Source organism: Equus caballus, chromosome 1 (assembly GCF_041296265.1).
Source record: "Equus caballus isolate H_3958 breed thoroughbred chromosome 1, TB-T2T, whole genome shotgun sequence".
NCBI lineage: Eukaryota > Metazoa > Chordata > Mammalia > Perissodactyla > Equidae > Equus > Equus caballus.
In genome coordinates, this window is record NC_091684.1 from 37,607,531 (window position 1) to 37,623,901 (window position 16,371).

General features: G+C 35.5%; 1 protein-coding gene across 8 annotated transcripts in view; it reads right to left on the reverse strand.

Annotated features, from left to right (window-relative positions):
- BTAF1 (B-TFIID TATA-box binding protein associated factor 1) overlaps positions 1-16,371 on the reverse strand; it is a 92,134-nt gene that overhangs the window by 43,217 nt on the left and 32,546 nt on the right. For all 8 annotated transcript variants that reach the window (XM_023642572.2, XM_023642567.2, XM_070262051.1 and 5 more), the window contains 6 exons: positions 15,629-15,718; positions 14,858-14,953; positions 14,584-14,760; positions 13,734-13,874; positions 12,576-12,700; positions 9,982-10,102 (listed from right to left, as the gene is read on the reverse strand). In XM_023642572.2, coding sequence (XP_023498340.1) covers positions 9,982-10,102; positions 12,576-12,700; positions 13,734-13,874; positions 14,584-14,760; positions 14,858-14,953; positions 15,629-15,718 — 750 coding nt within the window. The remainder of the gene's footprint in view (positions 1-9,981; positions 10,103-12,575; positions 12,701-13,733; positions 13,875-14,583; positions 14,761-14,857; positions 14,954-15,628; positions 15,719-16,371) is intronic.

Here is a 16,371-nt window from a genome sequence, read left to right on the forward strand (position 1 = left end):
TTAATTGCATTGGTAGGAGAGTGGGGACGCATTGAGGAGTGTAGTATTTTTAGTCCTTTAGAGATTATCCACCTTGGGATTCCCCTCCTCAAATTTTTTTTAAATAGTCAATGGACTTTTAGTGTGCTACTAACTAGCACTCTACTAATCAAAAATTTCCCCCCTAATCTTAGGCAAAGTCTGGAAAACTCTGATGACTGTTTAGTATCAGTCCAGCACAGTGTAAACTAAAATACAGAAAAATTCCTACCAGACTCTTTACTTCACCAGGTTTAAATTAACTATATCTGGACTACTACAACTTAAGTTATAAGGGAATTCATGTTTTTTTGTTTCTTTTTTTAAAGATTTTATTTTTTTCCTTTTTCTCCCCAAAGCCCCCTGGTACATAGTTGTATATTCTTCATTGTGGGTCCTTCTAGTTGTGGCATGTGGGACGCTGCCTCAGCATGGTTTGATGAGCAGTGCCATGTCCGTGCCCAGGATTCGAACCAACGAAACACTGGGCCGCCTGCAGCGGAGCGCGCGAACTTAACCACTCAGCCATGGGGCCAGCCCCGGAATTCATGTTTTAAGAGAGCTTTTAAGAAAATTCTTTTGGTTTGTGTTAAACGATTCACACAATATTAGCACTTCATGTTAGTGCTAAAAGCAGTCCCCAACATTTTTGTAGTGAAGATTATATGGAGGGGAGGGGATTTGCAGGAATTAATTCAGGGAAATAACTGACATTATTTAACGTGATTTGAATGGGGTAGTCTCTCCCCAGCTTCTTTATTCAGACTGATGTTCCCTCCTGTGTTCTGCCTTCCTGGGACTCAGAATAAAGAGAATTAATGACAAACAGAAACAAGACTATCAGACATTTCACTGCAACTGAAAATCAAGGTGAAACTTCTGGCCATGTAGACTCCCTCACACTCTACTCTCCAGCACATCAATTTCCTTTCACTTCCTCTTTAGTGCCATTATGCTCTCTCTTGCTTCCAGAGTTTCACATACTGTTCCTTCCTTTCATTCTTATGCTGCTCTTTATCTGGTTAAAGTCCACTCATCCTTTAGGTCTCAGCTTAAACTTCACTTTTAGCAGGATATGTTCCCTGACTTTCACTCACCTCACTTGCTAGGATCCAATAGCACTGCCTACTTCCCCTATCAGACACTTACCGCATTATGATATTAGAGCTTGTCTAGTTGTCTTCTCTATCTTGTTTAATGTCCTGTTTTAAGGTCTATAGAAGGACAGAGACCTTGTCTGGTACTGATCAATATCTAGAAAATTGTAGGCACACAGTAGGTACTAAAATATTTGTTGAATAAATCCATTGTGCTTATGGGAAATGGTCCAAGTCACAGGGGATAGTTGGTAATATGCAAGATTTTCCACAATTGTAGTTGGTAATAAATCACTAACTGGGAAGATTGGCATCTTAGGTGGGGTAAGATTTTGCCAGTATCCTTTTGCTATGCCCCCTCTTTTATTTTCACACAAGCATTCCCACAAAAATGTGTAGACGTGGAAAAAAGTAGCAACCTGATCATCATTACCATGAAGACCTGATTCCTGCCTGTAGGCAAATTCATCATCATTTCTATCTCCATATCAAGTGATTTGGGGTTGCAGGGAAGAAGATCTGCAAAGAAGCTATAACAAAGTGATGAATCACACTGAGTTTTTCCACTAATTTGGTCTGAAGTCCTAGTTTGGCCCACTGCCAAAAAAACCCCCTCCAACTCTATATTTAGACAATTTATAATAACCTGTTCTATTCGTTTGTCTAATCAACATTTATTGAAAGTCAACTAGAGATTTAAATTTTGCTCTCCCCTACCTTTTTTTCCTTTTCCTGGAGAAGATTCGCCCTGAGTTAACATCTGTTGCCAATCTTCCTCTTTGTTTTTAAATGTGAGTTGCTGCCACGGTATGGTCACTGACAGACAAGCGGTGTGGTTGTGCACCCAGGAACCAAACCTGGGCCGCCAGAGCAGAGCGAGCTTATCTTTAACCACTATGCCACTGGGGGCTGGCCCATGCTCTCCCTTTTTAGTATCTTTACAAAATATGGCCAAAGTCTAATTGTGCTAATGATCTCTAATGCCAAAGTCTTAGTCAAGTCTGTTCTTTTGTTTTTCTTTCCTTCTCTACATATGCATGTTAAATTTTCTTACATCCTAGATTAAGTATGCCTCAGATTCCAACTCAATCCCATGTATGTCTTCATGCTGAATATAAGCTTCATGCTAAAGCTTGCCTTTCAAACAAAAGTCAATGCTGTATGGAAAGTAAAATATTATGATGTACACCTGAAATATTGTGATGTACATCTGAAATTTTTTAAGCCAATTTGAGTTTAATAAAATAATTTTTTAAAAAGCTATGATTCCAGTTATGAAATAAATAAGTAAATGAGGATGTAATATACAGCATGGTGACTAGTTAACAATACTGCATTGCATATTTGAAAGTTGCTAAGAGAGTAGATCTTAGAAGTTCTCATCACAAGAAAAAAAATTGGATAACTGTGTATTGTGACAGATGTTAACTAGATTTACTGTGGTGATCATTTCACAATATATACAAATATTGAATCATTATGTTGTACACCTAAAAGTAATTTAATGTATGTCAATTATACCTCAGTAAAAATAAATAAATTACAATTTTGACCAAAAAAAAAAAAAAGTCAATGCTGTATGTATTGGTAACTGAAATTTTAGAATGACTCACAAAATGACTGTGATGCAAGTGCAATGGAAAAGTTGACCCAACCAGCAAAACCTGACTAAATAAGATATTAAAGTCCAGAAGCATATCTTTCTAGATCATGGAGTCAAAGTTGTAGCTACAAAAGTTAGCAGTTATCAACACTAGTTAATCTAGATTTTCCAGTAAAGTAGTTCACTGATAGACATATACATTCATAAACATAATCTTGCATGTATAAACACAGTCATGGGCTAAAGAGACAACACAGAAAGGAAAAACTTTGATTGCCAAGCTGCTAGTTTAGCAAATAAAGTTACACCTTGATTCTAAGTCATTACCAAATGAAACTAATTTGGTTTGCTTAAGTGTTCTTATTTCATGCTCCCCAAGAAGTCAGGCTTGCCAATACTTTTACATGTTAACACCACAGATAAAGGCACAGGTATTAAACAATTTATTTTCACAGATGCCATGGTATGTCACGGAGAAGTCTAATGAAAATCAAATTTTCTAAATAACTGTAGTTAAGGACATTTTAGAGATGCATACCTGCATACATACTTACAATGGGATAAATTTTAAGCCTAAGGACATCTTCCTTATAAAGTCTTCTGGTTTCAAAAAGCAAAACAAAACAAAAAGTTACTAAAGATAATCAGAATACTTTCAAGGGAACACAGGCTTCTGTCTTTAAAAGGTACTGATGTACTGAGCTACAGCCACATTTAGCCTCACCAAATTACCCTGGAGTTATTGAGAGGAATAGGTTGACAAGTCAGAAATTGAAACCAGAACAGAGCTACTAGTAATTTAAAGATGAGGTTCATTTTTTCACTTTGCATGTAAGATGACTTCATATTCAGAAGTGGGAAAGCAATTCAATAGACACTTAATCCATTTTGTCTCCATTTAAAATTAAAAGCTGAAAGTCAGCTAGAATTGGATCTGAATCTGAGTGGAGCTGCTCATTGTGAGCTGTGTAGCTATGTGAGCTTGGGAAAGTTTCTTAATTTTTGATCATCAGTTCTCTCATTGCAAAATAGGAATGGCAGTAGTTACCCCATGTAAAGAGCTTACCATAGTTCATAGCATAAAGAAAGCCCTCAATAATAGCTTGGATTATTATTACTATTATTAAATATCATTCTTACATCCCAGAATATAAATAAGACTTCCAAATTGTTAGGAAAGAATTCCCAGAAGTGGAAGCATTATTATTGTTCTTATATTCTGTATTATTTATATTTGCACAGTATTAATATTTTTAAAGCACTTTCACATACATTATCTTACTTGGCCCATATAACCCTGAAAAAGGCTGTGTGGAGATTATCATGAGAGGGTTAAATAAACCTAACTAAGTTCATGAAGTTAACAAATGGTATAGCCAAAGTTAGAACCCAGATTCTCTGTTTAGTTAAGGGATCTCTTCATTAAACCACTGAAGAGGAAACCATAGTGAGAGAAAGCAGCTCAGAAAAAGTAAGGCAAGTTAAAGTGAGAGAAGATTTTATCATCACCACAGGCCTATCATCTCTCATCCAAATTCCCTAGAGCCAAATGTGTTCTAAAATTGAAAATTTTTCAAATTTTATAATAATAATGAGGTTATATATATTATGTAATATCCTCAAGAGGGTCTGAGGCAGCACCTGAATAAAATGTATTAATATTTCTGCAGCAAAATTTGTGAATAGGCACATTAAGTAGGATAAAGGCATATAAATAGTTTCTCTTCAGAATGGTCAGGTTTTTCCATCGAAGAAGTAGTTTTATCAGTTGACCCAACTTATAAAAAAGCTTTGGTTTTCAAAACTACAGATAAGAGATCATGGACTTGCATTACAAGAGAGTTTGCATGTAGCTATGAATCAAGCAGTAACAACCATCAGGCACTGCCAGAGAGGGGAATACAATAAGAGATAAAAGCATCAGACATGGTTTACTCTGACATCTTCTCAGAAAGCAAATAATGGTGCTGGGATCACAAGATTAACAATAACCATTAAATAAACAAGTTTTTCACTGCATAAAAAATCAGTTTTCTACTATTATTTGAAAAAACAGAATGAAAAATCAAATAAAAATAGTAAAGGATATATATGGGGGCCAAAAGCAGAATGTACTAAAGAGTGAGTGGTAAGTGCCATAGCTATAAGTCTTCAATGGTGAGGATATTGGAGAGCAAGGCTCAGGGCAGTGACAAAGCACAAAATAATCTATATGCATCAATATTAAGTTTCACTGACAGCATGACTTTCAGCAAAGAGATATTCTGAAGATAGAGGCTAGACAAAAACAAGGGGAAATTCCATTAATGATACCATTAAAATTTTTTTTTTGAGGAAGATTAGCCCTGAGCTAACATCTGTGCCCATCTTCCTCCATTTTATACGTGGGACACCTGCCACAGCACGGCTTGATAGGCGGTGTGAAAGTGTGCACACAGGATCCAAACTAGTGAACCCTGGGCCGCCAAAGCAGAGCACACAAACCTAACCACTACACCACTGGGCCTGCCCCCATTAAAAATTTTTTAGGAAGAAGAGTAAAAGAAGTTAGAGATGTAGATAACTAAAAATGACATGGGAAACACAATAAACTTAAGACCCAAAAAATAAAGGATCATGCACACACCAGAATAATTGGAAGGAAATATGGAAGCAGGATATATTTAATGTCTAAAGAGAGTCGACTAGAAAATCTCTTTTGTTCCAAAACACATTCTGTATACCTGCCTAATTTGAAACTGACACACTACTCAGCAAAATGAGATGTTTGTACAAGTACATATTGAAGATATTAGATATTAAATAAAAGTCAGGGAAGATTGGTTTTTAACCTTATCACCTGAATCCTCCTGATCTTTAAGCACTTAGTCCAGCCTTCGGTGCTGCTTCCTGGTACTTCTCATATTCTGGTGTTCCATTATTTAACTCCTTGCAGAGGTTATTAATCTTACTGTGTAAAGAGTCTTGTCATAATCACACTGTAAACTTTTCCAAGGTAAGAACCGTGTAGGGTTTTTTCTTTTTCTTTTTCCTTTCTTCTCCCCAAAGTTTCAGTACATAGTTGAATATCCTAGTTCTAAGTCATTCTAGTTCTGCTATGTGGGACGCTGCCACAGCACAGCTTGATGAGCAGTGTGTAGGTCCGCACCCAGGATCTGAACTGGAGAACCCCAGGCCGCCAAAGCAGAGTGCATGAACTTAACCACTCAGCCATGGGGCCAGCCCCAGGATTCCTTTTTAATTCCCAGAGCACCCTGCATAGAATTTTATACAAATTTATTTAACAAATATTAAGGGCCTATGCAAAGTGGTGGCTGACATCCCACAAATCACAAAGACAATAGAATTCTGGTATAAGAAATGATGAAGAGTCAACATCATCAATTCTTGATATATGCTAGAGCCAAAGCCTTTATTTACAATCCAGTAAAGGCAAATTCAAAAGACCAAAAAAAGAGAAAAAACCCCTGGATAAGAAAATCAACATCACAGAAAACAAAGCTGTTTTCACAACCATGTAATTTTAAGAGCCAATATCAACAATCATTGAGGGGCTAAAAAACTTCGAAGAGGATTTGGAACAATCTTGGATCTTATCTAAAGTGTAAAAATTATAAAACACAGGAGGAGACACCACATCATAAGACTAACAAAAGTAAGAAATCACAAAGAGGGATTGTCAGCATTGTGGCAGAGTGAGCTGTTCCCTTAGTCTCTACTCCGTAAGTTACAACCAAAGGGACATTCATTAACCGAGGATTCCGTATAAGGCACAACAGGACATCTGAGAGATCCACGCAGCCATACATCTGAAGGTGGGGGTACTGGATCCCTGGAAGCAGTGGAAGGAGTGACAAGCATACTTTCTACAGTGCTGCTGCTAAGATCTAAAATGGTTCTCAGAGCAGACCCTGAGCTTTGCAGGATGGCAAGAGGAAACAGAGAGAAGGCCTGGATATGTTCTTTTGCTGATACCAATGACCATGACCAATAACGTCAACAATACATGATCATTCAGGCCCCTGCCTCTCTGGAGCTTGAGGACTAAGAATAGCAGGCACTGACTCCCTCCTTGAAGGAGTATCCTGCAATCTTCCCAAAATGACCCAAATATATACTAGGGAGGGTGAGGGCCTTGAGACAACAAAATCTGATCATGTATTACTGTGACTGCTCTGATTCCCATGACTGTTAATTAAATTTAGTATTCCTTTATACCATAAAAATTCTCTCCCCATCACAACATAGTTGTGATAACAACCAAAAAGTTTTTTGTAGAACAAGATTGTTGTTCCAAAGTATTTTTGATAAGTAGGTATTTAAATTTTGTAAATTAGCCGTTGCTTTAGAGCAAACATTTGTAAAAGTAAAAAACATTACAACAAACAAAATCAAATAAACAGTGCACTGGAGAAGTGAATAAAATGTCTGTAAAAAAAAAAAAAAAAAAAACTAGGAAAAAGCAACTGAAAAAGAACAGTTCAATCACCCAAAGCAGTGATTCTTATGTATCTCAACAGTCCCACAGTATACCATAATAAACACAGTAAAAAACTAATGACCAACAAGCAATACTGGCGACTGATTCATCAAAAAATATTAACTTATGTTTAATACACTTTAAGATGATGATCAAGTGTGTCAATCATTTTAATGGTTAACTATTGCTGATGGCAAAAACAGTATGTTTCAATTATTTAGAAAATTCATTTACATAAAATACGTTATTCCCTAACAATGTAAATTAAGTTGATATTACTAAATAATAAAAAGCCATAAAAGGAAGTTAAAAAGAGCCTGCAGGTGGTTTAATCACCTTATAAAGAACCGAGAGGCTTAAAAAAAACAATGTAAGACTCGTACCCAAAATGTACAAAGAAATCTTAAAATTCAAAAATGGGAAAAAGATCTGACAGACACTTCACTAAAGAAGAGACACAGATGGCAAATAAGCGTATGAAAAGATGCTCAACATCATATACCATTAGGTAATTGCATGTTAAAAGAATGAGATACCATACTACACACTTATTTTCTTAGAAAGGCTAAACTCCACAAGACTGACAACATCAAATGCTAGCAAGGACGTGGAGCAACAGAAACTGTCATTCATTGCTGGTGGAAATGCAAAAATGGTACAGCCACTTTGGAAGACACTTTCTGATAAAATTAAACATACTCTTACCATATGATCCAGCAATTATGCTCCTTTGTATCTACCCAAGCACACTGAAAACTTATGCCCACACAAAAACCTATACATGAATGTTTGAAAATTTATTCATAATTGCCAAAAACAGGAAACAATCAAAATATCATTCAATAGGTAAATAAATGAACTACAGTACATCCACACAATTGAATATTATTCAGTGATAAAAAGAAGTGAGCTATCAAGCCATGAAAAGACATGGAGGAACCTTAATTTCATACTGCTAAATGAAAGAAGCCAATCTGAAAAGGCTACATACTATATGACTCCAACTATATGACATTCTGGAAAAAGCAAAACTATGGAGACAATAAAAATGTCAGTGTTTCCTAAAGGTTTGGAGGGAGCAAAAGAGGGATACATAGGTGGAATACAGGCATTTTTTAGGTCAGTGAAACTATTCTGTATGATACTGTACTGGTGGATACATATCATTGCACATTTGTTAAAACCCATAGAATCTACAATGCAAAGAGTGAAACATAATGCAAACTATGGGCTTTAGTTTATAATGTATCAATATTGCTTCATCAAGTGTAACAAATGTATTACACTAATGCAAGATGTTAACTACAGGGGAAACTCTGTGTGTGGGGGGGGGGCACATATGTACTATTCACTCAATTTTTCTGTAACCCTAAAACTGCTCTTAAAAGTAAAGCTATTAAAAACAGAACAATGGGAACAGAATAAGTTTGATAACTTCAAAATCCCTATCCAGAGTGAATTTAAGAATACTTACATCAGAAACATTTAGGCAAACCCACAAAACTAAAGCAAAAATGAAATAAAAATTCAGAACCTATGCCAGTTTTGTCATATCAGCCCACGCCTGATCCACTCAGGATTACAAAATAGATCTGACAGTTTTTCCTCAGAAGATTCTGATTAGATAAAACCAAAAAGATAATACAAAAACAAATTTACAGATGTTGATTCACACAAGTACAACACAATACCACGCTACAGATTAAAGCAATTCTACATGAAATATTCCTAATTAACATAGAAATGCATGGTTAGTAAACACAAAATACACATTTATCCACACTGTAATACTGTCTAAAAAATTAACCACTTTATTTTTTTTAAAGATTGGCGCCTGAGCTAACAACTGTTGCCAATCTTTTTTTTTTCCTTTTTTCTGCTTTATCTCCCCAAATCCCCCCAGTACATAGTTGTATATCTTAGTTGCAGGTCCTTCTAGTTGTGGCATGTGGGATGCCGCCTCAATGTGACCTGATGAGCAGTGCCATGTCGGTACCCAGGATCTGAACCGGCAAAACCCTGGGCCACTGCAGCGGAGCGCGCAAACTTAACCACTACGCCATGGGGCCGACCCTAACTACTGCTTTTTAAAGATCACTGGCTCAAACTGTAGTACCTATAAATAACAGCATGATAGAAGAGTGGATTCTTTATATTTCCCTAAATTCTAGTATTTTGCTTGACCTATAGAGTTATTTTAAAAATAGGAATGTAAAACCTTTTATAGACAGGGCCAGGACTCCTCAGCTCATCACAGATTCCATTCACACACTACTACCTGGATGATCTCTATAGGCATTTCAATGTGTGACAGTGAAGTATACTACCCATGAAAATAACATGCTCTTAAGATTGAGTATTCCAATGCCTAAGAGGAGGCAAGTGCCTAGCAATTTCATCATCAGTCTTTAGAAGTCATACTGCAGAGCTTCAAATGTAGCCTTCTAACTTGGGATGGGTTCTACCAACCATCCAAAAGTCAATCACAGACTAAATAACAGGTCTTCAACAGGAAGGGACTATTCAACCAATCTTTCATTCGACAAGTATTTAAGCCTTATGCCAAGTGCTGGGAATATGACCTGGAACAAAATATTAAACTATTTCTGCCATCACAGTGATTATATTCTTACGTGTCTACATGGTCACCATACATCTTCTACTAGGCACAGCAGTCTCCTGATCTTTGGATATGTTGCAAGGGTAACATGGTGGTCAGATTTATTTTATAAAATTAATTTATATAAACTTCAAGATTACTATACATAGTTATTAGTTCTTACCTGGTCCTGTGTTGATAATAAAGTAAATAGAGTTTCCAATGCTGCTCTTCGAACTGATGATATAGTGTGATGCAAAAAAGGCCAGACACGTGGAACTAGAACTGTGAGTGACTGCTGAATACTAACAAAGAAGACACAAATTAATCTTACTCATTCTCTGCTGAAACATTGTTGATACATTACCTAAATACTATTTCCTTGTGGACCCAGTGTGTTTTTTGATGAATTTTAAAAAGATACTACAATTTTTATACAAATATTCATTTAATAGCCTCATTCAAAACTGTTATAGCCCCAGAATAGTCGGAGCAAACATAGTCATAAAGAGTAGAAATATTAACATTAGGTTCCTCAATGGCATTAATGCCATGAATTACCTTTATCAAATGAGAACTTTCCAACATAACTGCCCTTATTCTCAATCTGCTCTTACTCAGGAAAATAGCATATGTATTTTAGTTGGTAGTCAGCCTACACAAAATCAGGATTGCTAATCCTTACTCCTTTCCCACAGGTAACCCCAATGGGTAACTATTAGATGCACAAAACTCATATCCCCATTTGAAGCCATCTCTGCTCCATACCAAATGGGCAAGAGGTGGTATGGTAGTAGCTTTGAAATTTGTTATCCTGATTTAGCATTACTAAATAAGGAAAACTTAAATATCTTCCTTTTCACAGATTAGATTGTAAATGGGGAAACAAGTAAAGCCACGTCTAGACTTTGCATTCCTGTCACATCCCTGAGTCACTTATAAAAGTTACCTGGAATTAGAAAATGATTTCTAAGCATTTGAAATGTACACCTCTGTACAAAAGGTATGAATAAAAAAGAATATGTCAGTGTAACTATTTGTCTGTTCTTTTGTGGTTCCTCTCAGGAGGCCTATCTTTTAATACTATTTCATTACTTTAGCTTTGTATAAACATCACTTCTTACATTTATTTACACATTTAGTAAATTTACTTATCAAATTAAACACATGCACACACAGACATAAAACAGACTCAAAATATGTAAAAGCATTATAACAAGATCTTGTTAATAGTGAAACTCTTCATGCTCCAAATGACATGCTGCATTTCTTCTTACATAAGCTGGAAAGTATCTGCCAAATATCACAATATATGAAGCAAATTTTCCAATAAGGCAATTTTGGGGGGAAAAACTACATTATTCCACATTGAATTAATAGAATTTTCACTACATTCTTTCATTTTCTTACATTATCTAGCTTTTCTGACACTATCTACTTGATGATTTTTTTAAAAAGTCCTAAGTCCTTTATTTAGGACAGGTGTCAACAAACTAAGGCCTACAGTCCAAATCCAACCCATTCAGTTTTTTAAATAAAGTTTTATTAGAACACAGGCACAGTCATACCTTTATGTATTGTCTACAGCTGCTTTTGAGCTACAATGGCAGAACTGAGTAGTTTTGAGAGTGATCATATGGCCCACAAAGCCAAAAATATCACTATCTGGGCCTTCACAGAAAAAGTTTGCCAACCTCTGATTTAGGATAACTTAAAATTCTTGCATTTTGCAGCTTGAGAAGGGCTTTCACATAGATTAACTCATTTAATCCTTATAGCTGTCATTACTAATGAAAGCATCTGAAAATTATGAAATCCCATACATGCACTACCACCTCAAATTTTCTCTTCATTTGCTTTTACAGGCACTTATTCTGCTATTCCATCATGTGGGCTGTCCTACTAGTCTAAATTTAATGTTGAAGTACCACCGGTAGATCAGTATTATTTGAAACATTCTCTACATGTTTTTCATACATCTATGATTTTCATTGAAAATAGTCAGAAATCACTTAGTCATTATCACATGAACATTCACTGAATACCCTCACTAGGCTGAAGAATAGCAATTAATTTTCTCATCTGTGATTTTTTAAAGTTGCATACAAATTTTTTCTTCTGTATCTCCAAGAGTACTATTAATAGGAACAATAACATTCAGGAGCCAGAAAAAGTAGGGAATACATTAATTAGCTGGGCTTCATTTCAAGTATCAGGTTAGGAAAATAGGTGACACTTTAAATTTTTGATTTACAGTTTTGGCTTCATCCAATCTCTGCCTTTGGACATTATATTACATTATTATGTATTCCCTTCTTGATGAATAATTACTGAAATCAAGGGCAAGAGCTGAAATGAACATTACAAAGAAAAAGTTCACAGAGGAGCAAATTTTGGAAAATGTAATGCTGATGTTCAATGATAACTGTTAACTAAATGTCACTAAATAAGGCTAAAATTCTATATTCTGGGGCTAGAGGTAAAAATAATATGCAATGATTATATTTCTAAAGTTAATTATTATAGGATGAACAAGATGAAGAATTATATAACTGAAGCAACTCAAGGATAAAGAATATGACCTTTTTAAGCTCCTGCTCCAAATGTACTAGTAGCTAGAGAGTAAAAAATAAAAAGGCCTCCTGAAAATAGCAAGCTTTGGCATCTGAACTTACAGTAGTATTCTTAAAGGTGCTAGACCATTTGATTTTCAGGCTTAATTATCTGGAAATGTATGTAAACACTTTTTACTTTATTCCACTAACTAGAAATAATTACCTGCATTGTTGGACCTGAGGATAAGTTAACAAGGATGAAAGAAGAGTCATAATACTATTTGTTGAAGCTGTTAGATCATCTAGTTCCAGAAGAGCATCCCATAATGTATTTATAATGAAGGGTACCTATAAGATCAGTTATCAAAAAAACAGTTATTAATTTTATATAAAATATTCACAAGCTATCCCAAATCATATCCCAGGAATTGCTACTGATTCATCAACATATATAATCTCAATGATCTTGGATAGTGCCAGTTTTGAGCAAGGTCAAGAAGGAGACCTTATTTGCCTTTCAGAGTTCTCTAACCCCTCTTTTTAATGCCACTCAACTCTACTTTGGCACGTCCCTTCCTAACCAGGCTCATAATGGGATAGACAATTCAGGAAATAAGATGGCCAATACGCTACATAAAAAACTAAACAATACAGTGTGGGCGCAATAAGACATGACCCTCTACATAAAGTAATTTTAATATACAATCATGCACCAACCACATAACAATGTTTCAGTCAATGATGGACCGCATAAATGATGGTGATCCCGTAAGATTAGTACCATATAGCATACATGTGTAGTAGGCTATACCATTTAGTACTCTATGATGTTCTAACTCTATGATGTTTGCACAACAATGAACTCGCCTAATGACACATTTCTCAGTATGTCTTCCTGTCATTAAGCAATGCATGACTATTAAAACAGTACTAATCATCACAAAAAGACAAATTAGCTTTTGAGCTTTTAAAATAGTTCTTGCTGCACTTTCAAATATACATGTTCTGGTTCTGAGAATACAAAAGAAAATCAGACCTTAAAACAGGCACTTCAAAAAATGAGACCAGATTTAAAAACCAAAAGCCAAAACCCAAAAATCAAAAAAACCAAAAATCTCATACGTCTAAAAACCAGGGGTAAAATAAAGAAATGTTTGTTTTCTTCTCAAGGAAGTTCCCTATATATTCTGTACACAAAGAGGAAGTAAATTCACTCTTCCCAAGGATAATATGTAATTAAGATCACATACATCAGAGGGCTATGTGTCATAAGCAAAACGGAAGATGAAGGAGAAAAAAGTACTCAATGTTTTCCTAATACTCTACACCCTAAATGTAAACAACCCTGATGGGAAAAAAATGCAAAAATATTTAAATTTACCTTATGTGTCTGAAGATACACCAGGCTTTCTACCACAGGTACTAATGATGCTGCAGCAACAGCTCTGACATCATCATCAAGGTCCTGGAGTCCTTCAATTATTCTAGTTAAAACTTTAGGCAATAAAGTATTAATTACATCCTGTAAAACAGTACATCAAAATAGATTAATTTACTGTAGTACAATTATTGTAAACATTTTTTATTAAACTTGCCATATGAAAGCATAAATTTAATCTTTATTGATTAAAAAAGTCACAAACAGAAAAGAAAAATAACATTAATAGAAGCCTATGTGACTAATCTCATTTGAAAAAGATTACAACAAAATCAAGTACTTTACTATTCAATGTGACTTAAAACATCAGAACACGTTTTTGAGGTAAGACTATGAATTCTCTGTGTGAAAACACACACATACGTACCCCTGTCCTAGAACCTTAACTTCTATTTCTCATTCAATGCCACTGACAACCAAAGGGGGTACGAGAAAAGAGGGAAGAGAAAGCTATCCCTTCCCGCTTCTCATTATTCCAATCTACTCTCTTTTCAATTTTCCCAGTAGAGCTGCCCCCAGAGGCTACTTTTGTGATCATACACTAGGAAACTAGCTGTGAACTGGTCTTGCTAAGAAATAGGAACAAGTTTCCGCACCTAACAAACCATCTGTTGTCATACTTAATTCTTAGCAGCATCACCTATCTCTATGACACTACCTCAAAAAGGCAAATCTTGAAGAACTGGCTTATCTGTAACACTAAGAATCTAGGGCCATTTCATATAATTAATGAAAATAAACTAAGAGGGGGGGAAAAGTCTCCTATATATCCTTCAAAAACCTAAACATTTACCTGACGAACTGCCAAAGCATATTTTATTCCCAGCAGACCTCCATGTCTAACTTCCCATTGTTCTTGTGTAAGTAACTTAAGCAGCACATCCACAGTCTTATGAACTCCAGTTTCATTCATGTGCTTTAACACCACACCTAATGTTTGAGCACAAGTTTCACGAACTGGTGCCACAACCTACAAATGAGAAAATAAGAAACCTCATATTTACAAAAAACTTATTTTGTTGAATTTGACATTTGATTGGGCAAAGCCTCACTTAGGCGATACTTACTTCATCAGAAACAAAGTCTCCAAATCTGTCTAATGCAAAAACACAAAGGAGTCTAATAACCAAGTCTTCCAACCACTCTTGATGCTGCTGAATCATCTGTTAAAATGATCATTTTTTAGTAATGAAGATCACACTTTGTATTGGGGGTTGGGGAAACACACTAGGTCCAAAACCAAAACTAAAATATCAGGACAGATTATTTTAGCTGTAGGAATAATAATCAAAATACAGAATAGTCCCAATTACTATCTTTAATATTAACCACATCCTCTTTGATGTTTAATTAAATTCACATATACTATACTACAATCTTTAAGATTCATGAATTCTATTAAGTTACTTGCACTCCAAGAGAAGTTAAAAAACTATTGAAGATTGCTCTGATATCAATTATATCTGTCACGTATCTATTATCTATCTATCCTATTATCAGTGTCTCCATGCTACACCAATCATATCGCTCACTGACTTCTAAACTATCCTCTTATTCATCTTACTTTACCTTCCAGTCCATTCATTATATCCTTCTCAAATACTCTTGCTTCCACATATTTTTCCACTCCATGTTTCTGAACAAATCTTTCCCGTGAACTCATTCTTCCTCTGTCTACAGACTTCTTCCTAACCGTTTTTCTCATATTCACCTTTCCATATTTCTTCTTATTTACCTCTCATTTCTACTTCATGGCACATGCTCTGTTACTTCTCTGTCTTGGAAAAAGAGGCCAACCACTGAAACTTGGTGAATAATTGGTGCTTTACTACACTTACTTCTTCTAAAGTGCTGTCTCCCATTTTACCACCGCTTTTCCCATGAGCTTTAAGGATTTCCCTAAGTCCAGTGCCTGCGCCATGTCGAACCTAGAAAGAACCAAGAAACAAATGTCTGAGGTTAAATGCTTAAGAAACTGAGTTTAACTTTTCTTTACTATGAAAAAGGGATATCGGATCTTTGAGAAATTAGAACAAACTAAGTGATACATCACAAGAACATGTTTTTCTTTTACTATCTAAGAAGAATTACATAGTACATTAATTTCACAACTTTGGTTATGTGGAACTTTTTTAAAACCAAACTAAGAAAATAGCTATTCTGAAATCCTTCTGAGATATTAATCCACTTGACTGCCACTCCTCTACCCTCTACCTGCATTCAGCATTATCCACAGCAAAGGAGAGGAAAGAAAGTATCATACATTGCTCCTTATAGCCCCAACACCAACATTTTAGAAATATATGCATCAAAACTAAGTTCCAAAGCTACCAGTGTTAAGTGTGAAATGAAGACAATACAATTAAAATGTCTCATGACTAATGCTTCACTGTAGCCCTGTAGCCTTTTGAAGCGTCATCTGAGAGGGAAGAAACAGGCCACTGACACTGCACCCATTTATTTAAGACTCCGTTTGAATTAAGACTTGAACAGTTTTAAACGGAAGTACCTCAAGAAGCAGAAAGGCTGCTAAAAAGTTTTTCAAAGCGGTGTTTTTTAAATTATCCAGAAGCCAACAAAA